This window comes from Thermobia domestica, chromosome 2 (assembly GCF_964235325.1).
Source record: "Thermobia domestica chromosome 2, izTheDome1.hap1.1, whole genome shotgun sequence".
Taxonomy (NCBI): Eukaryota; Metazoa; Arthropoda; class Insecta; order Zygentoma; family Lepismatidae; genus Thermobia; species Thermobia domestica.
Window position 1 is genome coordinate 57,267,032 of NC_137455.1, and position 26,247 is coordinate 57,293,278.

At 36.8% G+C, this 26,247-nt stretch overlaps 1 protein-coding gene across 1 annotated transcript in view; it reads right to left on the bottom strand.

The window, feature by feature from the left end:
• The window catches only part of LOC145679020 (fatty acid synthase-like), a 233,877-nt gene continuing 207,630 nt past the window's right edge, over positions 1-26,247 (bottom strand). The window contains 3 exon segments of the mRNA XM_081749621.1: positions 1-259; positions 17,391-17,633; positions 21,039-21,305. Of these exon segments, the coding sequence (XP_081605747.1) occupies positions 125-259; positions 17,391-17,633; positions 21,039-21,305 (645 nt within the window). The 3' untranslated portion in view covers positions 1-124.

A 26,247-nucleotide genomic window follows, 5' to 3' on the forward strand; every position in this document is an offset into this window, starting at 1 on the left:
CAGTAAGGTTCGTAAATTTAGTATGTTCTCATAACATAATATTTCATTTTTTTAAGATTACAATCGTTAGATAAAATGCTTGACAAATATTTCTTCAATGTTTAATACAGTAGTATTGCATCATTCACTCCTCCTCTTCAGCCACTTCGTTACACCAGCATTGGAGTTGTGTAGAAAATATGTCAATTATTTTAGCATTTTCCAGAAATGTCTTGTGATTACCCTCGACAGTATGAAGTACAGGCTTCCGTTCACAAACCTACAAACACGAGAATAAACATTTAGAATCACAACTCAAAATGGATGGAGTGCATTCTTCATTTGTGTTAATGAAAATTGGAAATGGAAAAGTATTCAATGAAATGCTAAACTTATTACTTTTGTTAAAGTATTCCCTTGAGGACAATCATTGAGAATTTGTCTAGTTGTGACAATGAAAATTGCAATAATTATGATAATATTAATATATGAAAGAAAGTTCGAACTTCTGCAATACTTCTCTAAAGTGCAGACTACATTCTGCTCTTATATGCTATAAGCGTATGGTATTATAATACCGTTGGAACAGTTTGATGTTAATTGCTGCATTTTTCTCTCTTCTGTTGCATAGATAAGATGCTCACTCCGCTCACGGTATGTACAAAGGAAGAACAGAAAACAGTAATCCGATTTTGGCACTGATCTGGCTCAGACCTTATTAAAACTAAGCATGAGTGATTTCGTATGCAAAGGCATAACTGTTTTGCAGAATACAAGTAACATTGTTGATGAACAGTCGCACTTAGAACTGTGTGTCGAAATTCTGAATTTTTTGTCAGTGGTGAAGGTCTATGGCAGACCTGTTCCTTCCTAATGTTTCCTCTTGTAAAGCCATTTATAACACTTTTGATACACTAATACACACTAATACACGCTATGTCTTATACTCTGCCTTGGTGCATATTGCCATAGGAGTGACCATATTTCTTTGTGCAACAGAAGAAAGAAAAATGGATCGATTGAAATCAAACTTTTCTGTCTTTGCTTTAATAATAGTATAATCTTATAATATACAAGATCAGAAAGGTGTGTGCACAATAACAAAAGAGCTACCACGAAAGTGTGCTTTATTTTTAACTTCCAGAATTAATATGAAATTTTCAAAAATCCACAATAGATGAAAGTTTATAAATTTGAAATAAGCGATCTGCCAACGAGGACATAATATTTACGACGAAAGTAAATAAGAGTAATAACCATTTAGTATTGCGTATAAGAGAGAAATACTGGAGCCTTTAAAAACATTTTCTTTGTTATATGGTTACACAAACTGCTATGAAATAAAGAGCGGGCAATGTTGTTTATTGTATTACGATAAACCAAAATTGTATGTGGGCATTACAACGTTCAGAAGGGATGAATGAAATATACTCAAACAAACGGCATTTGTACCGTTCGATACTACGTACGAACGATTACAATTCCAACCAGATATCAACGCATGGGCCCAGTAATGACTCAGTTCTTTGTTTGGACAAGTATAGCGAGAATGTGGATCACGCAGCACTAAGATAGTGGAGAGTTGACGGGCGAATAGAACACATGCTTGAAAGAATCCCAATGGCTCACCGACGACGAAAGGGCACGATAAAGAGAGATTATTGCATTCAAATTGAATCCTATTATCGGTTAAAGAAAGGTAGTTCTAGAACCTTGAAATTCTTTCCCAAAATAAGGCATGCTATCATAACAGTGATACAGTATATGTATAAAAGCACTGGAAATAGGAGACCTATCGCGCAATGTGACAAGACTGTGGATGACAGACACTATGTCTGATAGTACACAGTTTCCAACAACATTAAATTGTCTCTATAACATGATTACGAACGTGCATCTTTCACGTACTAAATAGTGTTGCTCATGAGACGAGACGAGCAGAATCTCTTGTGACGATGGCCGAGACGAAATGGAACTCTTCCAATTGAAAAGATATACTTTCCAAGGCCAAACAGCACTTCCTCGTCAGCTTTCCGAGTCGAGACATTCTAAAATCTAGTCGCGTAGGCAATATTAGTTCTAAATAAATGACTAGCAACTAGTCAGTCTTTGAGTCGACTTCCACTTACCATTAACCACAAACGTCCTAGGCTACAATTGGTGCATGATTGTTGTTACCACCCTTGACTGCATGCACGTTAGATGCTACCGTGATAAGCTCAAAATGGCATTATGCATTGTTAAACTACAGAGCATCATCGAGTACAACATTTAATCTCGGCTCCTTGCAATAAGGGCAACTTTACCAGTGACCTGTACATAAGTGAAGTTTTAGAAATCAACTAGCCTTTGGTTACCTGGAGGCACCGCCCTCAGACTCCCGAGCCTACTTGGGCTACGGCCTCGCATTTCTTATCTATTGGCCTTTGCATCAACAGTGAATTTCGTGAACTTGCTCTTCATATTTCCTGAATCTGTCCATCCGGGGGCTTCGCCCCCACACACTGTCTTTGCTCACCTACGGACTCGCACCCCTTCAACCCACAATTCTATCGTTTTTTCCTTTTTCAACTATCTAAATGTATCCCAAGAAAACGCCCATTTAAATAGCATGGAAATTTCTTCATCCCCCTTTAGACACCCCCAAAATTAAAAATATTCACTTTTGAAAATTTTCCTGTCGGTTAGTTCTGGAAGGCTATAATCATGCCAAATTTCATCGTTCAAATCCTACCGGAAGTGCCTAAACATTTTGGGGTGTAGAAGACGTCCCATATAAATAACATGGGAAAGATTTTTCAGTTCCCCATAAAACCACTCTACGGTTGGAAATTTTCATTTCTGATGATTCCCTTAGATAATTCTAAGGAAAACGTACAAGTATACCGAATTTCAAGTTTTTATTGCAATTCTAAGTATCTAAAACATGAGATTATAGGTCCAAGAAAGGCCTTTTAAATAACATGGGGAAATTCTTCATCCTCCTTTTTGACTCCCTAGAAGTTAAAAATATTCACGTTTGGGAATTTTCCTGTGGGTTAGTTCCGGAAAGGTATAATCATGCTAAATTTAATCATTGTAGTCCTACAGGAAGTGCTCAATAATTTATGTCAGCTCATGTAGTTTTATATATAGTTAAGATGTAATTCTTTCCTTTCAGACAATTTCGAGCATTATATTTCACTTGGAGAATTCCCGGGGATAACATACATAAGTCCTTAATGGCGTAACTCCTAAAATTATCGGTACAAGTCCTAATTTTTAGTCCTGCAGATTATTGAATTTTGCTGCTTAAGACTTATACCGTTTAGACTTTCCTTGTTTAGCACTTTTTCCGTTCAGAACTTATGTTGTTTAGGATTCGTGTCTGTTCTAGTCACTTGAATGTAGTTCTGCAATTTGTCGCCACTACAGGGTTTGTCCGGAAAGTAATAGGACTGAGTCGATTAAAAAAAATTATTGAGCCAATCGTTACAATTCTTTAAAAACTTTCAAAATAGGCTCCTTCTGCGTCGATGCAGCGCTGCCAGCGCGGTTTCCAAGCATTGAAGGCGTCACGGAAGTCATTCTCCGGAATAGCCTTGAGAGCCGCGGTGCAAGCTGCTTGGATCCCCTCTGTCGTCTCAAAATGCTTGCCTTTCATCGGGCGTTTCAGGCGAGGAACAATAAGAAGTCAGGGGGCCACATCTGGGCTGTAGGGTGGCTGCGGAAGCGTTGGGATGCCGGCCTTGGTCAGGTAGCTATTCACAAGAAAGGCGGTGTGAGCCGGGGCCTTGTCGTGGGGCAGCTTCCAGTCGGCTCCGATGACTGGTCGGACCCGATTGACCCTTCGTTTGAGTCTCTTGAGCACTTCCACGTAAACCTTGGCGTTGACGGTTTGTCCAGGAGGAACAAATTCATGGTGGACGATGCCTTTGACGTCAAAAAAGACAATGAACATCGTTTTCACTTTGGATTTGGTCATTATTCCCTTTTTTGGGCGAGGAGACGCCGGGGTGTGCCACTCGGAAGATTGCCTCTTTGTCTCGGGATCATACTCAAAGATCCATGATTCGTCACCTGTGATTACGTTATTCAAAAATTGGGGGTCACTTTCACACATGTTCAAATTTTCTTGGCACAATTCCACTCACCGCAATTTCTGGTCGTCAGTGAGCACTTTTGGGACAATCTTCGCGCACACCTTGCGCATGTTCAAATGCTCCGTCACAATTTCATGAACCACAGCTTTTGGTAAATTTAACATCTGGGCAATTAAACGAATACTTAGTCGACGGTCTGAGTTCAAAACTTCGCGCACACGAGTCACAGTGTGTTTGTCAAAGTCGAATGTCTTCCATCACGGTCTTCATCGCCGACCTCTTCCCGGCTCTCCGAAAAGGCCTTGTACCACCGAAACACACCACTTCTTGCTAAAGCATCATCTGGGTAAGCCTGCTTGATCATATCAAACGTCTCTGTCACAGATTTACCAAGTTTAACACAGAATTTAATCGCGTACCTCTGCTCTAACGAACGCTGCATTTTCGGCTTGCACCACTCACAGAAACACGTCGCGCGAAAAAGCCTGTCCTGACTCTCCGTGTGCTCGGAGACAACTGATCAGCCGCTCGTTCGTTAGCTAGGAACGCCCTCTACCGAATCCAGTCGGTGCGCCACGCTCCGAAGTACAGTCATGGTGGAATAAAATCAGTCCTATTACTTCCCGGACAAACCCTGTACACAGAAATTTATATTGGAGTAACTGCCACAATGCTGTTATGAATGTAGCTAATTCCAACAGTAACAACAATATTAATAATACCGTACTAAAATAGTATTGTAGTTATTATTATTCTGCAATGGGACATGAATTATATAAAATAACTTACTGAATTGTAAGAAAGAAATAAAACATTTTTACATACAGGTTATTTTAAAACATAAATTCTGTTAATATACTAGTAAATTCTAACTTATAAAGAGGTACTCAGAATTACAGCGAGAGAGGATATATTTCTTAAGTTGAATTTATTTGTCAGATTTAAACAAGGTTCAAATGTTATGAACAGGGCTCGGATTTTGTTGACCTAAAATTTTCTAAAAAGCGACCTATAAAATGACACTAAAATTCCTGAAAAATGACCCTAAAATTCACAAAAATTGACCTTAAAACTTGCGTTTCTTAAAACGTTTATTTCGTTAAAAAAAAACATTGTCATTTTTTGAATATCTATTAGATTTTAATTACCATTTCTCATTCTCAAAAGCTTTGTTTCAGTTTGTTGCAGTCTATTGATCAGTCCATTGTACGGCATTCTACGTACTGAAACCGCCAATTCACTCCCGAGTTGAAACTAGGAAGCATACTTAAAAAATAGCTGTTCGCAAGTGTAGACTGTATACATGAGAATAATAGATAAAAAACCCCGTTTAAAATTTTTGTACGTTTTCTAATCCATTTTTAGTTACTCTCGTGATCACATTCTTTGTGGTCATTAATCCAAAACCATCTGTTTGGCCACCTACGAACTCCTACCCCTAGTCAACCAGCTAAAGCTTAATGTTCAGTATCAATTTTAGGAATGCTGTTTTTCCACTCCAATAGTCAGGAAGCAGGAAAAGAGGTAACTTCGTATTTTTCAAATCCGTAAACCGTGTTCATTTTAAGATTTCCTTATGTGGAAGGAAAAAAAAACTAAAATGACTATAAGTGACCTGAAAGTTACCTTAAAATATTAAAAAATCACCTGAAACTTCAAAACGGCAAAAAGTGACCAAAAGTTGACCCTAAAACAATATACTTTTAGAACCTTGAGTTAAAGGATAACGTTTTTATTTGAAGTTGCCTTGTCCTATGCGTAATAGAAAAAAGTTGACTTGTCAACAAGATCCGGGCCCTGGTTATGAGTATGTATGTTCTCTTTCATGAGTATTCAATAATTTTACGAAAATGATTAATAAATGGATTATGAAATTCGTTTTATTCAAATGATGATTCGAGAATTCAATTATAAATCTTATTTAAAGAAATAAATAAATGCTTGAAGATAATATTTTATGAAACTTTTCTGAAAGCAGCCAATTGCAAGATGTATATTCAGTGGAGTGCATTGAACTCAGCAAGTGACTATTAAAGCGAAACTTTCTCCAAGCTTAACTCTTATTCCTGTTGAAACGTCTTCCGTAAATTGAAATATGTTTCTTTTCAATTTCAATTAGATCCTGCTCCACTTTTTAATATTAGAAAACTGGGGTACGCATCTGCTTTGGTATATGACGCAATTCTCACAAATTTTTCTCACGTGTTCCCCTAAAATACCAGCAATTGCTGTTTGTACCATCGGCATGGTCCTGTAATCAGGCTTTCTGGGGGGGGGGGGTAATATGGTGAGGAACGGTTGTATTGTTAAGGTCGATTTTGGAAATTGGCTACATACCCTCAGCTGCACGGATTTAATCCCATGTCGTGATTCAGATCCCACGTTAATAATAAGACTCATCCATTATCACGACGTTGCATAAGGACGCAAAACAGAAAACTCGCAAACTAAGCCAATGCTTCTAATAGGACTAAATGGCTCGTACCTCAATACCTGCTCCCCAAATCCTTGTACATCCTTAATTAAAATGTGTTAATTATACATGTTTTAAATATATTTTAAGTCTCATTAATTTCGATTAAGTAACCTTGATAGATCTCGTACAATTTTAATGGTAAGCTATTACCCATTTGCCCCTCACGAACGTCTTGTTCATCTCAACCATAGGTTGGTGGGCAACATGGAAATTTTGAAACTTTTCTGTTGCTGGGAAAAGCTGTTTTATACTTTGATAAGATCTCTTTTTCGTAACTCCACGATGTTCTAACCTTGGCCTTCCACTTCCCGGTTTTCCTTCTGTCTTTCCCACTATCAGCACGGTGATCCATTCAGAGTGACGCATAAATGGCAAAGCATACTATTTCTTCTTTTTCCTACTGTCTCCATGATCTGTCGTCCTTCATTAGCTTCCTTTAGTACGTCTTCGTTCCATTTTCTTTCGGTCCATGATATGCGCAGCGTTCTCGGTCAATACCACATTTCAAATGCTTTCAGTTTGAATTTTTCAACTTTCTTCAATATCCACGTCTCTGATCCGTAAAGCTCCACGCTCCATACCGGTGTCTTAATAAATCTTTTTTGAACGCCCAGCGACACACTTCTTGATGTTAGTAGTCCTCTTTTCTGAATGCTTGTTTAACTTGTCGTATTCTGTAACTTATGTCTTTTCCACTTCTTCCGTCCGACGATATTAGACTTCCCAAATAGAGGAACGTCTTAACGTCTTTGATTTGATCTCCCTCTAGCCATACTTGTGCCCCTTTCTGTCCTGCTCTTGTGTACATTATCACTTTGGTTTCCTTCTTAATCATCTTCATTTTGCATCTTTTCTTCCAGTTGGTAGTTCAAGTTTGAAAGTGCTTGCTATAAATCCTTTTCGCTCTCCGCTATCAGTACCATGTCATCAGCGAAACTTATTGTGCTGAAAACTTGCCCATTAATTTTTATGCCTTTCTCGTTTTTATCAAAGAATTCTATAATAACCTCTTCTATATAGACGTTGAACAACCGAGGTGAAATACTACATCTTTGCCTTACTCCTTTACTTATTCGTGCTTCCTTCCGATCTCTTCCTATAACAGCTGTCTGGTTCCTGTGAAGTTGCGATATTATTCATCTGTCTCTGTAATCCACCTTCAAATTTTTCAGTGCTCTGAGCATGTTATTCCAATCTACGGTATTAAAAGTTTTTTCTATATCTACGAATGCTATTACAATTGGTTTGTAGATTTGGATGTGGTATTCCATGATCAACCGTAGACTTAGTATTTCTTTCCTTCTTCCCTTTCTTCTCCTGGATCCAAATTGGTCCCCTTGTAGCCGTTCTTCGATCTTCCCTTCCATTCGTTGTACAATAATTTTGCATTTTTTGAGTTGAGTTGATTTTGAGTTTAACGTCCCTTTCAGCAGAGAGGCTATATGAGACGGAACCTACTGATTAGCCTGGAATCCAAACTGCCGGGAATCGAATCCGGGTTTCCCACGCTAAAGGCGATTGCGCTAACCGCCCAGCCACGAAGGTGCTCTGCATACTATTTATGACGCATGGGAAACCAAACTTAACCTTCTGTGTTCTTCGCATTTCCGTGCACCTTTTCTTTCCGGGATAGGAACACACATGCTTTTCTCAAATCCTATTGGTATTTTCCCCGAGATGTAGATTCCATTAATAAGATTAAATAGTTTTATCTTTGTTGCTACTCCAAGATTATTAATCACTTCCCTTGGCATTTGGTCTATTCCTGTGGCTTAATCATGCTGCATTTTCCCCAAAGCATTGTCAAATTCGCACTGTAAAATTTATGGTCCTATTTCTTTTTCATCTACGTGTTCTTCCTTTTCGTTATCTGCTCCTCTTGTATTAGCATTGTCCCTTCCTTGTCTATGATAATGTATGTGCGTTTCTTTTTTCACTGACCTGTTTTCTGACCTTTCTATATGCCGTTTCTGTACTGCCTTCGACTATATTTTTTCTGAATTTCCTTGCAGAAGTTCTTTATCCAGTTTTCTCTGGCCTTCTTTACTTCTCTGTTAATGTGATTCCTACACCTTCTGTATTCCTCTTCTTTGTTTGTCATCTTGAACTGTCTTCTTTCCTTAATCATTTCCAATATTTCTACTGTTATCCATGGTTTATATGGGGTTCTCGATTCCCTTCCTCTGTGCTCGTCGGCTGCTTTTTGTAATTCCTATTTTCATGGCTTCTCATTTCGAGTTGATGTCATCGCTCGCTAAAGCTGCCGTAGATGTCTCTTTGTTTGTCGCAGTTGCAAACTCCCTTTTCGTGTTTACATTTCCCCTTAGCTTGATTGTGTTCCATCTTTTGTTTGGTGCTGCCACTCTTTTCTCCTTTAATCGAAGTCGGTCTTTATCAATGGTTTGAGTCAACGTCTGCACCAGGTTAACTCTAACTGTTTTAATTTGATTTATAAATGTTTGTCGGTAAAGATTATGGTTTATTTGGTGTCTTTCTTTGTCTACTGGTATTGTCCATGTGTATCTTCTGCTTAGTGGTTGTTTGAAGAGCGTATTTGTAACAGTTAGATTATGACATTTGGAGAACTCAACTAATCGTGCACTCCTCCATTCCTCTCTCCAACGCATAAATTTCCAGTTACATTCTCTTTTTTGCCTTCACCGACTAGTGCGTTCCAGTCAAACATGACGATTAAGTTGTCCTGGTCTTGTACATTCATCAATACTTCTTCTATTTGCACATACGTTTCTTCCACTTCATTTATGTAGCTTGATGTAGGCATATATACTTGGATGATTGTCATATTCCTCGCTTCGATTCCTATCTTCAACATTCTTATCCTTTCATTGCATCTCCAGCTAGGGCTGCAGTCGAGTGTACACGGCGGTACACGCCGTATACCCTCTGCTTAACCCTAATTATTAGAAAATGAAATGAAATCTTTGAGTATTACGTCCCACGGTTATGCCGGTTAGGCGAAAGGAAACGGTGATTTATGAGTGAAGAATGAAATGATGGAATGAAGAAAGTGGGAGGAAACTCCAAGAAAACCCACGCGCACGGTGTTTGTCCACCACAAAGTCCACTTGGCGGGGGCTGGGATCGAATCCAGGACCCCAACCTATTATTAGAGTGTACCTTACACTTGAAACCGTATAGTTTTTCTACTTTCGTTTCATTTATATTTATTTAATCGGGCCATGACTCTAATGATAAACTGATTGTATCATCTTTTCAACGAACTAAATTTCATTACTGAATTCTCTATGTCTGTGTGTGTTATTTGCGAATGTTTCAATTTTGAAGCATCCATTCGATAGAGCATCAAAAACTATCTGAGAAGGTGATGGAATTTTTCGTGTCACTCTTGCCGTCAACGAGATGTTGGCCAAACAAGTGCCGGTTTCGGAAGATTTAAGGAGCAATGTCTTGGGAACCGTACGTCATACAGAGGTAGTTTTGACGTTGATTATTACCTCAGAGGATGGTGATCATTTTGGTACCAAATAGAAACCGGTGGCCACTGGAAAGTAGCTTCTGGAGAAGACTTTATCAATGTTAGTGTCAGGTCTTATATTTTATCGAACGTTTTCATTGTTACTGTTTTAGCTACTATTATTTGGATGTTATTATACAGGAAGGAAGTAAAACACAAAATTGTTAGTTTTAGGATCAACTGGATAGATCGACGCAAAATGGCTAAGGATATAGAAGCATTTCGAAGGTCGATGGCTGCGATATTTTAATTGCTTAAAACCTTGTTCTCTGCTAAAGAGAACCTAACTTGTTCGATATTTTTAAACTAACTTACGAATATTTTCAACATTACGCCAATGGTAATACGTACCATTGATCACTACAGAACGTATTAATTGGAAAAAATATGTCTTAATGATTTTATGGAGTAAAATTTTGCACAATTTTCTTATTTCCGCCACATCGGGAGCCATTTTTTCTGTTCCTTCTTGGAGTGACTTGGTTTTACTTACACCGTGATTTAAGTAAGGAATGTCATCAAGAAAATGGCATGAAATGCTTGTATAAAGGTAACCAAGAAAGTTCTGTCGCTTTTTGTTGAGGTCTGTGTTCAATTGGCCCTCACACCGTGAGTTGAATGTGAATGAAGATAAGGCGAAGGTCAATTGTTAGTGTGGGTATATTTAACACAGTACCTGATTGTGGTAGTTCAATAATATCGTGAACTTGCGTAAGGACAGAGGGACAACACAGGGCGCCGTAAGAGTGCGTATGCTGTACGAGTTCAAACTGGGGACTAGCACCACTGCAGCGTTGTGGAAGATACGCCAGGCCTTTGGTGAGGGTGTCGTGACTACGCGGACAGTGCAAAAGTGATTAAACAAGTTTAAGGACGGTGACAGAACACTCGAAGACGCACTACGCGCCGGAAAACCAGCACATATACAAAATTAAGATCTTCAGGCAACATTTGAAGCGAACAGTAGCCAAACATGTGAGAAACTGCGACTAGAATTCAGTGTGATTGAAGGAAGCATTCGGCAGCACCTTCATCAACTTGGGAAGGACTACAAGTTGGGTCGATAGGTCCCACATTATTTAATCCAGCCAGAAGGCAACGCAAGTATTTTTTGCTGTCTCGTCTGAGGGAGGAGCCATTTCTTTACAGGTTGTTGACATGTGATGAGAAGGGGGTCCTGTACGAAGCTTCACGGCGCCGTCATCATTGGTTAGCATCCCAAGTACCGCTTCCAAAGCAGCCGAAACCAGCATCGCACCAGAATTCCTCCTGTATGTTTGGTGGACTGCTCGCGGCATCCCGCCTCGGGAACGGCTACCCGCTTTTCAGAGCATCAATGGAACTGTGTACTGTCAGCAGTGCAGCCATGTTCAAGAAAACTCGAAACTCTGGAGCCAGCACTTCTGAATTGCAAAGGGGTCCTCCTACTACAGGACAACGCTGATCCCACGTGGCTAGAATGACCCAAGACATCATTCTTCGCCTTGGATTGCACTATTGCATCCGCCCTACTCCCTGGATATTGTACCGTCCGATTATCACTTGATCCATTCCTTAGAAAATCACGTTAAAGGACGTCAGTTCATATCCCTAGTAGAGGTGCAAAATGCACTTGATATCTTCTTCGCTTCACGATCCATCAAATTCAACCGCGATGGAATCCATGGCCTTCCAGAACGTTGGCAGAAGGTCGTCGATGCTGATGGGAACTATTTTTGATCTTCGAGATAGGTCGTACGTGACATATCGATGTTCGAAGGTGGTGGGCGAAAAGGGACAGAACTTTCTTGGTTATCTTTAGAGACTATAAAACAGTAATCACATACCAGCATATACCCACTAAAAAATTTAGGACTACAGCACTGTTTCCAGCTGCCTATAAGTTTCTGACCTATCTTATTATTCAAGACAAAACCGACTCCTGCTGTACTGTTTATAGCTCCTGAATAAATCATTCTGAAGTCCACGTTTCATATATATCCTCGATCAGAACACTTAACTTCGCTGATTCCCAAGATATCTATCTCCATTCGTTCCATTTCTTTCGTCACATTTTTCAGTTTTCCATACTTTAACAACGATCGCACATTCCAGGTTCCTATCCTGCAGGAGTTTCGTTTGATGACGAGCGAGGAGACCATGCTTTGTTTCGTTCCACTGCCGAGGACGACCTTCTGTGAAACGGTAATGTATTCCTTAACGTTTTCTTATTTTTCTTTCCATGTTGTTTTCTAGAGACTGAGAAAGGTGGTGGTGTTGCAAGCTCTTCCACCTCGCAGTGAAACAGCCGTAGAGGACATCCTGTTCCTGCATATTTTTGTTGACAACTGAGCCTTGCCGATGTCAATCATCTTAAGCCTCAATGTGGTAATGGTAGAGTTGCTGCACACTACCATAACGTCTCTCTTCATCTGGCTACTATCCCTAAAGACCTGTCCGGCATGGGAAGCTCTCTGATAGCGAAGCTATCTCCGATAGAGCTCCTGGGATCGTTAGAGCATACAAGTCACAAGTACCCCAAACACGGCAAGTTGAAAATATTGAGGAAGATATAAACTTAAATATTCGGTAACACATGATGGTATTCGCTACCTATGCGTACTGTTTTTATAGCATTCTTAGCATGACGCAATGGTAGCACCACACACATACTTTTAGGGCATATTCCTCATCTAAAGCTGGCGTTGTTTAGGACTAAATCATGTAAGGATCAATTCAGTTTACGACTAGTAACTGCGTCCCATGCCCAGTTATATGTCTACTTCCAGCAACACGAGTTCCTTGCTACCCTATCCTGGAAGGCTGTCTGATATATTCCCAATGAATCTTGTGAAATGTGGTGGGACTGTATTTGATTGGCAGCGACCATTCGTGGATTCGTATACGGACATCACTTTACTAGATATTTTAGGAACATATCCAATGAATGTTTGATTCGATACCGCGACATACAGAATCTGATTTCAGCACGTTCAGACGTTACACAATACTAATTTATCAATGTCAGAGGCTGTACAGTTCTGAAATTACAACAGTTTTGGTATAATAATTTAAGAAATCAATCTTATAAACTTCATTCCACTGATATGTCTTTCTTGGAGTTGGAATTGCGATAACAGCAGTGTACTTCTTGATCATATCGACTTTGAATCAGCAAGAAAATTTAAAATGTGCATTTAGTGTATTTGTCGTTTTACCTTGGGAAATTTTAAATCACAACCATTGCCAAACGAAGGCACTAATTATGATTGAAACCTTAACTGAAATAATTTTGTCCTTCAAATTTTTATTTAAAATTAACAAGAAATTACAGTGAGACTCGATATGTCTAAACAGTGGTAATTATCTATTCAAATCATGAATATAAATACTTCTTTTCTTCTTATATCTAAATATTTCTGCTTTTATGCAACATTTCAAAATATAATTATGCACTAACTTAAGTAACTAACCAGAAGTACAGGTAATAAATACATAAATAACTAAATGTTACCTTGTAAAGAAAACAAAACAGCTCTTGTTTGCTTCTCAATAAAATCTATTTTATGAATTCTAAACTGTGTGGAATATACTAGTGACTATGTTTACCACTGTGTATGTGTATTCAACATCAAAGTTTTGTTGCAGTAATACTAGAACAAACGGTCCTTTTCAGAAAATGAGTATATACGATTTCTTCCAGAGTGCTGTTTGTACAGGAAATTCATTAGTACCACGGTAGCATAGACAGAGTAGAACATTTGGACAGATTGACAGAAAAGCGAATGTGTGATTGCATACGAAAAGCAATATTGTGCTTAATTTAAAACATATGTATCGTTCGTATTTTAAGCAAGCCCCAGGTGCAATGTCCTTGATTATACTAGTATATAGGAAGTTTCCTCCGCCCCATCCCTGGTGTTATCAACACAGAACACACCCGTCTCTTAGTTGTGATTGTGAGTTTCCTTGACGAAAGTCACCATTTGGTGTTTGCTTGTTCTCAGGTGTATATTTCCCGTACACTGTTCTGTGGCCAAAACTATAAATATATGTTATAATATGAGAAAAAGCGGAAAGGCTATTACTCACCGCAAAAAAATATGTAGCAGAATTTTCTTCTACATGCAACAGGTAGCGCTTTTGGAAGATTCTACTTCCTTCATCAGCCTGTGGTAGACTTCAAAAAGGATAAAAGACATGAAGGATGGTTAAAAATGGTTAAAAGGTTAGTATATGTAAAAAAAAATAAATAAATCTTCTGTCAAACATTGAAACACACGGGAATAGAACCTCACTGACACTCTACACTGCTGTTCACTGTTTTCTGTTCTTGCTTTGAAAATGGTGAAAATATGTAGTGAAAATATTACTCCAAATAATATTTATTTCTCCTCTATCCAGGTTAAGTGAGGGCCTTTCTTTGTGAATATAATATGATTCCTTAATTTTTCGTTCTGTTGCTGTTTTTGCTTTTTCAATTAAACATGATTCCACAATTTGGTGGTTATAATCTCTAAGATGCGTTGCTATACCAGATAACTATACCGAGATTTCGAGGCACGAACGGTGCTCAGTTATTCTAGTACAAATGTTCCTTTTTGTTTGACCTATACCCACTTTATCACACTGATTTTTCACCTGACAGACACCACTGCTTTGCAAAGGGTCAGTAAAAATGCTTTAAAATTGGTTATAGATTTATCTATAGATTTTGGAAGAACTTCTGAAATTTTGATGTTGTGTCTTTGCAGAATTTTCTTGATTTTTGCTGAAAAATGTGGAACCATATGAGATATTTTGATATGCTGATGATACTTTGATTTTATACAAGAACCCACAAGAATTAAATAAACAGTTCGATGACTTTAATCAAATTCATCCTAGAATAAAACTTACAAAGGATCTTGAAGAAAATGGTGCTCTTAACTTTCTTGACATTACCATTAAAAGACATAACAATAAATTTGTTCCTTCGATATACCGCAAACCTTCTCCTGGTACAACATATATCAACTTCAAATCATCACATTCATGGCTTCAAAAATTAAATGTTTGGAAAAAACTTTTTAAAGAGAGTTCTTTTACTTTCAGACCTCTCTGAGGATCTCAACAAGGAAATACAGTATTTATTACAAATTGGACAGGAAAATGGTTTCCAAAAATCTTTATTGTTAAAATGGTACAAACAGGAACAACAGAATATCGTCGGCACCCACCATCAAGCAACAACAGATTCCGTAGCAGACAAATGGATTGGTGTCCCTTTGGTTAAACATTTTTCAGCAAAAATCAAGGAGAACACAGCATAAAAATTTCAGAAGCTCTTCCAAAATTCATAGATAAATACACAACCAACTTTAAAGCATCTTTTATTACCCTTTACAAAGCAGTGGCGTCTATCGGGTGAAATGTCAGTGTGATAAAGTGTATATAGGTCAAACAAAAAGGAACATTTGTACTAGAATAACTGAGCACATTCGTACCTCGAAATCTCGGAATCGGCAACAGTTATCCGATCTAGCAACACATATTAGAGATTATAACCATGAAATCATGGAATCATGTTTAATTGAAAAAGCAAAAACAGCAACGGAACAAACAATTAAGGAATTATATTATATTCACAAAGAAAGGCCCTCCCTTAACCTGGATAGAGGAGAAATAAATATTATTTGGAGTAATATTTTCACTACATACTTTCACCATTTAGAAAGCAAGAACAGAAAACAGTGACCAGCAGTGTACAATGTCATTGAGTTTCTATTACCGTGAGACTTGTTGTTTACATATCCTAACCTTTTAACCATTTTTAACCATTGTTCATGATTTTATTTATTTATTTATTTTTTTGAAGTCTACAACAGGCTGATGAAGGAAGTAGAATCTTCCGAAAGCGCTACCTGTTGCATGTAGAAGAAAATTCTGCTACATATTTTTTGCGGTGAGTAATAACCTTTCCGCTTTTTCTCATTGAATACAATCACCGCTCGCAATATTGTGATGAAGATTATACTCTTTCCAGTACTACGTTTCCCTATATACTGTGATTCTTAGTCTATCTCTGAACATATAAAATGATAGTCTATAACTATTAGCTTCTTTAATTCTATTATTGCGAACCTCTCACAATTCGTTTCCAGGGTTCGATTCCAGGCCCATCACTATTTCTTATATCTTGTGTCTTGCTACACGTACAGGTTGTATACTCTCCAGGTGGAAATAAATTCCCTACATTACCTATGTACATGTCCTCCAACTAACCCTCTACATTCGCCATATACTGGATTCTACTGTGGCCCGCTCGGTCCGCAAATTAGTAACCAGATTACAGTTTTCTTTATGTGTGCATTTAGGCTACAAGATAATGAAATCGAAAGTTGTATTTGCACGGTTTACAGAAGAATCTCTTGAGGTTCTAAACATAATGAAAATGAGTTAAATTTAATTTTAAAATCTTAAAAAAAAGAAGCTCTGAGTAAAAGTTTTTTTTCATAGTACTCTTATGTAAGTATGCTCGGGCCCTTAGAGATTTTATCATTTTTCGCGATTAAATAAAATGTTAGGAGTTTCATTCAGAAAAAAAGCCCTGCAATATTCTGAGAAACAATGGACCAGCAATGTTTTTCCCCATCCAATTTCACATTATGAAAGTGATGTACGCCTCAGACAACATGCTGATTTCTTCCAAATGCAAATAACTGTATGCTTTTCTCAAATAACTTAATAGTTGAATATTTTTTTTGTGGGATATAATTGAAAATGCATTGCTACCTATTAAATGATTTTTTGAAACGAGAGCCAAATATTAAGCCTTTCCTTAAAGTAGTGGAATAATACAATCGAAATATAACCGATTAATCACTTCACATTTATACATTCTTCTCTGCTTACTTTCTGTGACAAATATTGGACACAGTAGTTTGATGTTTTAAGTGGAGAAACCAACACCATTTTTAAGCCAGAGAAATAATATATACTCAAATAGTTGTCGTGATTTCAATGTTCTTCAATGCACGTGCAGATAGTCACTTTTGTCATCTAGCTGGTGCAACTCAGTGTCTCTACCACTCAATTTAAAATTGTTTTGTGTGTGTTTTAAGAACAAACTCTTTTGTGTGATAAAGAGATTGACATGTGTTTATTACCTATATTGTCGTTATCGAATTTACCATCTTTCGATTCATTATCTTTCAATTCAAATTCATAACATATTTTTAGACACGAATAATTTTGTATTCTAAAAGCGGAATTTGTTATAATAATTCTGGTACTGCCTTTGTCACAGTGTAATAAAAGTATTACCATTACAGGCTACCGTTCTGATGAACGGAGCTTTCAAAATTCATGCGTACATAAGAAGGAAGCTTTGATTTACCTTACTGAGCCCGTAGTCATCTTCCTTCATTTCTACTGCACCTTCAGTAGGTTTGACCATTACTACCTCACCCTCAAACTTCGTTTTTAAATTATATTTGCGTAGTGCCTTTATTCTAGCAATCATTGAGTACATTATTTGCATTATGGCTTCTTTAGTAACTGGTATATATTCGCTGACTTGAGCAGAAAACCATTGAGCTCGTTCTTCTATGTTGTTTAGGGACAAAACTTCTTCTAAAACCTGCGAGTAAAATTATTAATTAGTTTATCAACAATTTCTATATGTTATTGTCAAAATTCACTTATAAGTTGTACTCTTACTTTGCTCAACTCTCGAGAATCTCAGTACTTCTGATTTTCTAACAGATTGAACCGAAAATGATATTAGAGTTTTGACCTAACACAGAAAAGTAGAATTGATATTATTCACAATTATGATTATTGTGGTACTTAATCATTAAATTCCGTTATAACTATGAAAGATAATACTATCAATATAATTATTCTGATGTGTATTTGTATACGAAACAGCAATATAATAGATATGAAAATTGACAATGCATGTAATATATAAAAATATTCATTAATTATCTTATTACATGAAAGAAGTTACGCATACGCAAGTGCGTACCCCCGGAAGGGGTCACCAAGTCCAGACCCCTCCAAAAGGCGTCGTAACAGTTTTAGTATTTATGTTTAGGCTGAACTAGGGACGCACTCACGGTCAGTTAACGCGGTGAGGATCCCGTCCAATCTTGACACAACAGACATTTATATTTTATTAGCAGAGTGATGATTGTTGTGAATAAAGATTTCGTCTTATAGTATAACTCAACTATTTCATTAGTTCAAATATAATTTAATTCTATATTTTTGCCTGTGTACGAAGATGGAAATATTTAAGATTTTTCCGGGTGTAGAATAACACCAGTTTAATATTACATAGATGTGATGTCTCGTAGTATTCGACCTCCTCCAACAAAAAAAAAAATAATAATAATAATTGGCGCGCTCCTGCATATAAGACATATAGCATGAGAACACTTAATATACATAAGGGTATGGTTGTAATTCTATGGAGTACATACATCTGATTAACTCTTAACTACTATCGTGGGGTCAAATTTGACCGCAGCAAACACATTTCTAGCTGTGGACAAAATGTATTTGGCTTCACTGAGGCATACAGTCGTCTATTCTTAGTTGACCTTAAGAGCTCGTTACTAGCGGGAGTTGGAGTCCATGCGCTTTGTTGTTTCGATGGTGGCAGATTTCCGGGGTCGAAATTGACCCCAGGATAGTACTTGAGTTGTATTTTTTCCGCATTATATTTTCCGTTGTTTTCTTAGGCAGTGTTATAGAGATGTGTGCAGCACTCCGAACTGGCAGATGGTGCAGAAAGTGATTTCTTGCAATTTTCTACAGAATAATGGATGATGCATGCGTAAATAGCCATGTTCTTTACCATCTTTCCAAAGAGCTAAGAAGACTTCAGAGACGAGACTTCATGAAGAGTATTGGAATCATTGGCGGATCTAGCCCGGGGTCGGGGGCATGAGCCCCAGGTTTCTTGAGTAACGAATGTAATTTATGGTATTGTCTATATTTTTCAAAGTTCATAGTAAACTCATGATATACCTTCCATAGTCTGGGTTCTGGTTGCCCCCTCTAGCTTTTACCTTCTAGATCTACCTCTGATTGAGATGACTCTCATTCAAGATCATCTAAAAGTAAGAGTCGAATGGAGAACACTTCCTCGTAGCGTTCGGCAGTTACTATTACGACTACTGTGAACTTCAATGAACACCATCCAGAAACAGATGCTCCAGCTAAAAGGAGGAGATGTGCTGTTTGTCCTCCAATTGATGACAAAAACATCATTGGATTTGTTCTTGCTCATCCGAAATGTGTGGAAGGGTCATTCAAGACAAACCACTGTACGTACTGTCTGTCAGTAAAACAAATAAGGTGTCTATATTTGTTCTGTGTCTAACGGATATGTGATCAAGACACATTTAAGAATATACATTGTATGTATTGATAGGTAACCAAGCAACTGATCAAACGCAAAAGCATCAATTGTTAGTTCTTGTTTCGAACGACAGGTCACGACATTTGTTTTCTAAGCTACTAATGACTGAATGCTTTCCTCATATGAAAATAAGTGTATTTTCATACGTGGTTATTTCACAATCAAAAACTTTATTTCATTTAAGTATGTTGTTTCGCTTTGCAAAATCTATTACCGTTGGACAAATAATCAAAAAATTGAAAATAATTTTTGTCCTCAAAACTAGTTAAATTCATTAAAATATAGTTTTAGCAAACAGTTTACAAAGAACTTCTAATGGTAATGCATTCCGACATATTTTAATTTCAAAATGAATAATGGGGTTAAATCTGACCCGACGATAGTAGTTATGTAATATAGAAGTAACGATAGTAGTTAACTCCAACAAAACAAAGTAATGGGCGCACTCCTGCACATGAGACATATAGCATGAGAAGACTTAATACACATATAGGAGTATGATTGTTATTATATGCATTACATACATCTTAATAATGGCACTTCTTACTTAGTTAAAACTAAAAAAATATAAATTATAAGTACTTATCTGAAATTCATTCACATTTGAACTAATGAGAGCGTAACTTTGAAACTAAATTTACAATTTTACAATTTAGTCTTAAAAGTTATTACAATTCGTATGTTTGACATTTTATTACACTTTGCATACCTGACAATTTCTGAAGTAATATATGCAGAAATTTAATGAAATTTCTTCAGAAAAAGACAGTACGTGTTTATGTCTATTTACTGATTCTGCTACAGCTATGGAAGACCCTTTACCTCACAGATATTACCTTTAGGAAAATCCTAAATTACATTCCCCTTCATATTTAGTCTGCTGTAATAATATGTCTTTTCTTCTTATATGCTTTGTTTTTAAAAATAATATTGAAGCTTTTGTATCTGCATGACGGTACCTATTGAGGCAATCACTTGTCATAAAAAATAGTTTGTTACTTATCAACATTATTCCCTATTTATGTAATGAACTCTCATGGGAATGAAAGGGGGAGGGTTGAGAGGTCAGGCTCATCTATCATTCGTTTATCACTTGTTTGTGAGCTTTATAGCATAAGTGAATGATAGATGAACCTGACCTCTTGTTCCTCAATATTCTCAGATGTTTCTAGTTATTTCTCAGCAGTTCTCGGCTAGCATCTAGGTCTTGGAGATTATCCTAGGGTATTACAATGCTACAACATATTACAGAGAGCGATAAGGTTAATCATTTTACAGGGTGATCTCAAGCTATACTGCTGAAACTTTTGAAACTATAGCTTTTTCTGTTGGTTAGTTGGATTTAAAATTTAGCATATCCTTCGGAACGAAGGCTACATGAGAAGTGAACCTAAACCTTAATGTCGGATCCAATCCAATTCACATGAAGAATATCAACCGGGTTGCCCATGCTCTAAGCGCGTACGTTAAGAATATAACAGCGACAGAGTTGTCTTGTTTTCTTCCTTTTGTGTAGCACTTATGCCCGACAACGTACAAGAACTAGAATTAGAACAAAACTAACATGTATATATCTACTTCTCTCTCTCTCCCTCTCTTTCTATATATATATACCTTGTTCTTTTCGTGCTTCTTGCTGACTTCTAGCAAAATATCTGTCAACACAATTGCTTCAAGGAAATTTTCATTTACTGCTTCAGAATTCGGAAAATACACTTTCTCCAAAACTGCTTTTACGTAATCAATTGATGAATCCAATAGAAATATGTTCACTCTTTGTCCAGTCTTCTGTAATTGCAACGCCATTTCCAAAGCAATAACACCTCCTAAAGAATATCCAACCAAATTATATGGACCTTTCTGCTGAATGGTTTGAACATGCTAAAACAAAAAATATGGAATTATTTTCATAAACATAATAGTGAAATGTAGCATAACGTACTGTCATATGAATAATAAACCATCATAAGGATAATAGAACCTGGAATCCTATAATAGTAGGTAATGCATCCTTCCTATACGAAAACTTTGCAGATAGTGCAAAATTCTGAGCTATTGAAGATCTTAAGGGATAAAATTATATTGAACATGGTAATAGTAAGCGGACTGAAAAATGACTTCGAAAGTTTGATTGACGTGAGATCGGTAAATGGTATGAGTATTTTACATGATTGAAGTTAGTAATACACTGATATCATCAAAATAAAATAAACACCTGAGAAGTTCAACTTACCAGGCTTATATGGCATTGAATCACCTGTCGATCTCAGAACAGCTTTGATAAGACATATAATTGAGTCCTAAAGGCAATAAATTGTAGCAAATTAATATCGCATTGTCCAGCACACAATGCATCACCCAATTCTATCAGAGAGGTTAGAGGCGCCGAACTCGTGTCTCTAAACTGGGCACAGATATTTAGCTATGTTTAGGTTCATAGAATAGGCGGTCCGGGGAAGATGTTTAAATATATTTCAATATTTCCCAATGCACGCCGCAACAGCTCCAGCTGTGTTTATAGGCGCATATTATACTGGAACATGACGTCATGTCCTGGAAACACCTTTACCATAGGATGCAAATCGCGCCGTAAATTGGGGCATAGCAGTGACGCAACCCACTTATAAGGAAGATCTTGCAACACACAACATCATGAAGGTGTCCTCATGTTTAACGGGTAGACAGAGACACTGGGAATCACACGCTTCTTGGGTGTCCGCCTTGCATAAACAGTGCTTGTGGTTTTGAAATAAGCTATACGGTGACTGTTACGACTAAATCACACGTTTTCTGTCATCAGTGGTCCATGTTACACGTTCATGGCTTCTTTGGCGTAGTGCTAAGGCGTTAAGGCTCATTATGACTCAAAAATTATAATGTTTTGCTCGTACATCTTTACGCCATATGTCCATGAATGTAACTCGCGGTGGATTGTGATTGTTGACACAGACTGTGGAAAGTGCTCTTTGAGTCTCTCCGTCTGGCCTGCAGTTGTTCCACGGTTCTAAGTGATCATCCGCTTTAATGCACCGCTGGATCTGTTATTAAGAGTTTTTTTCTACTACGGTTCCTTTGTGTTGATGTGTTTTTGCCGTTAATTTTGTAGGTCGTCGTAACACATCACCACCAAAAGTCCGGCTCTGCAGCAGCCGCCTGATTGTTGTCAAATTAGGTATCTTATGTGATTAAAGCTCCACATGTTGCTATTATTTTGAAAATCATCTGTATGTATTGTATATTGGTAGGTCGGTTATAATGGATAACCATGACATCTTAGATATTGAGAAAATATTAAAACTAGTAATTAAATTGACAACAGGAATGAGAAAGCGTTTTTAAATAACTAGTTTAAAAGTATACAGTATTATTTAACGAATTCGTTCAGAAACCAATATCATTCGAATCTGAACGAAGACATTTTGAGCAAGTACTATCCAAAAGTACGAGGATATATGCTGTATATAACAAAGCTTAGAAACAAATTTGAAACGGAATCGATCATTATTTCTTATTTGTTTTAGGTACAAATAGGTTTTTGGAACAAAAACGTTCTTACAAGATATTTACTCTTAAGATTAACCAAGATCAGTTGCAAAGTGTTTGGAATGAAACTGTAGATATTCCGTCTGAATCTAAGAGTTCGTAGTTATCTTCAAATTGAGTAATAGTATGAGAAATATTAAACTTTTTCAAACAGCTTTAAAGAAAATTTGCTAATTTATATTGACGCATTTAATAAGGAACTTATTTACTTGACTACTGCTGATAGAATATATTACAAACAAGGTGATTGCGATGCATAAATATCTATATTAAGAACATTTCATTTTTAATGAAGTTAACTTTAGATAACTATGATCTGATAACTGCAAATACTATTAGCGAAGTGCAATTGAAATGTCAACTGTCGTCTCTGGTTGGAAATAACCGTCTGTAATGTAAAAAGTGATTGATTTATGTTATGCGCCGTATTCATAAACTCGGTGTATGTTCACTATCAGACAATTCTCCATTATCCACAGTAAAAGTTAGTGTATTGTACAATATGGCCGTGTAAAAATGCAAGATGGAAAACACCCAACTGAAAGTGATTTTGTTCACAAGTTCAGATAAGACTCTCTGCAAATATTGCAGTAAAAACATTATGAAACCATGCGGGTAAAAGATGGAAAAGGAACAAACTATTGAAGTTGCTTTTTGTAATTTCGTGCCGGCGACACAACATTCAAAACTGATCTCCTTTTTCACATGCCAACATGTTCTAAATAGTCACGAAAGCCACGAGAGTAATTGCTTATACAATTATAGACATGCACCACTGCATTGTCGGTTGCTTACTCTGAGTAATGTGTAAGGTGAAATTGGACTCATTAAGAAAGAATGCCTTCTGGAGGCGTGTAGTTCTCTGAATGTACCGAATACTAGGGAAGGCTTCTGGCATTGTTTTTTCTCTCTTGATAAAAATCGGATATACTACTATAACTGTCAGTGATCAGGATAATGAGCGTCCAGACTTCCTTCCGAAACTCGCAGGTTTGTTGGTCGTATTATGCTCGTTCTATGATGTTGGTGACCAATCTGATTTTTCTCCGTGAAACCGTAACTGTCTTCGGAAGGGAGCTGCTGAACTCTATGAAATACCTCCATAACCTGTACTCAAGCATGAAGAATCCAGCTTCAAATGAGTCGCCTGAAGTTGGCCCAACCACATCGTAGAAATAGAAAAAAAATATGTCAAGATTTAGTGCTTAATTAGTGCTAATTAGTGCTCAAGACCGCAGAATTAGTGCTCAATTGGTTTTCGAAATATATTGATTATTAAGATGGTTGGGCCAACTTCACGCTTTCTAAAAGTTGTTTCAAAATTCAATTTAAACGGTATAGGTAATTAGTGCTTAATTAGTGCTCTTCATCCCACATGGTCCCAGAATTAGTGCTCAATTTATTCTCGAGATATATTGATTATTAAGATGGTTGGGCCAACTTCACGCTTTCTAAAAGTTGTTTCAAAATTCAATTTAAACGGTATAGGTAATTAGTGCTTAATTGGTGCTCTTCATCCCACATGGTCCCAGAATTAGTGCTCAATAAATAAGGGTATACGGGGCATATGTATTTTTGGGGTAAATGTGTGTTGGCCCAACCACTTCGAAAGAAATATAAAATTTTCATGTCACGAATTAGTGCTTAATTAGTGCTTTCAATCCCGCATGGTCCCAGAATTAGTGCTCAATTTATTCTCGAGATATATTGATTATTAAGATGGTTGGGCCAACTTCACGCTTTCTAAAAGTTGTTTCAAAATTCAATTTAAACGGTATAGATAATTAGTGCTTAATTAGTGCCCTTCATCCCACATGGTCCCAGAATTAGTGTTCAATAAATAAGGGTATACGGGACATATGTATTTTTGGGGTAAATGTGAGTTGGCCCAACCACTTCGAAAGAAATATAAAATTTTCATGTCACAAATTAGTGCTTAATTAGTGCTTTCAATCCCGCATGGTCCCAGAATTAGTGCTCAATTTATTCTCGAGATATATTGGTTATTAAGATGGTTGGGCCAACTTCACGCTTTCTAAAAGTTGTTTCAAAATTCAAATTAAACGGTATAGGTAATTAGTTCTTAATTAGTGCTCTTCATCCCACATGGTCCCAGAATTAGTGCTCAATAAATAAGGGTATACAGGGCATATGTATTTTTGGGGTAAATGTGAGTTGGCCCAACCACTTCGAAAGAAATCAAAAATTTTCATGTCACGAATTAGTGCTTAATTAGTGCTTTCAATCCCGCATGGTCCCAGAATTAGTGCTCAATTTATTCTCGAGATATATTGATTATTAAGATGGTTGGGCTAACTTCACGCTTTCTAAAAGTTGTTTCAAAATTCAATTTAAACGGTATAGGTAATTAGTGCTTAATTAGTGCTCTTCATCCCACATGGTCCCAGAATTAGTGCTCAATAAATAAGGGTATACGGGGCATATGTATTTTTGGGGTAAATGTGTGTTGGCCCAACCACTTCGAAAGAAATATAAAATTCTCATGTCACGAATTAGTGCTTAATTAGTGCTTTCAATCCCGCATGGTCCCAGAATTAGTGCTCAATTTATTCTCGAGATATATTGATTATTAAGATGGTAGGAAAACTTTACGCTTTCTAAAAGTTGTTTCAAAATCCAAAATAACCTTTATAGATAATTTGTTAATAAGTACTTATTCAATCCTAATCAATCAACTTAATTAATTAGTAAGTGCTTCATAATTTTTATGTTTATGATGCCCCATGGGATTTCACCGTATAGCTGTGTGTCTTGACGCAGTGATTAAGAACCACTATTCTAGAGTATATTAGGTAATATCAAGTACAATCAATGTTAGGAAATTTTTTATAGTGCTGGGCCATAGCTGCTCACATATTCTCCTATGCTGTAGAAACTGGTTTTTCTTTTTATTGTTTTTTTTTTTTTACTTTCAGGTATCACATTATATTATATTTACAGATAGAATTGAACTGAAATTATAGTTATTTGTTTTACATTTCAACTCATATATATATACTGAACAAATTCTGAACTTGCTAATATCTAGATATTAACATTTTTTTGTTTTTTTTTGTAAAAATTGCATAGATTGTTATTAATCTTTTCCTGGAAGACTTTTTAAACTGTTTTTTTTTTTTTTTTTTTTTGCAACACACAATACTATTATTTGTATAAACATGTTTATCACTTTCCATAGTGTACATTGAAATATTTAATTTCAAGTTAACTTGAAAAATAACAAGTTCTGTATACTTACATTAGTGCATACTAAAGTATT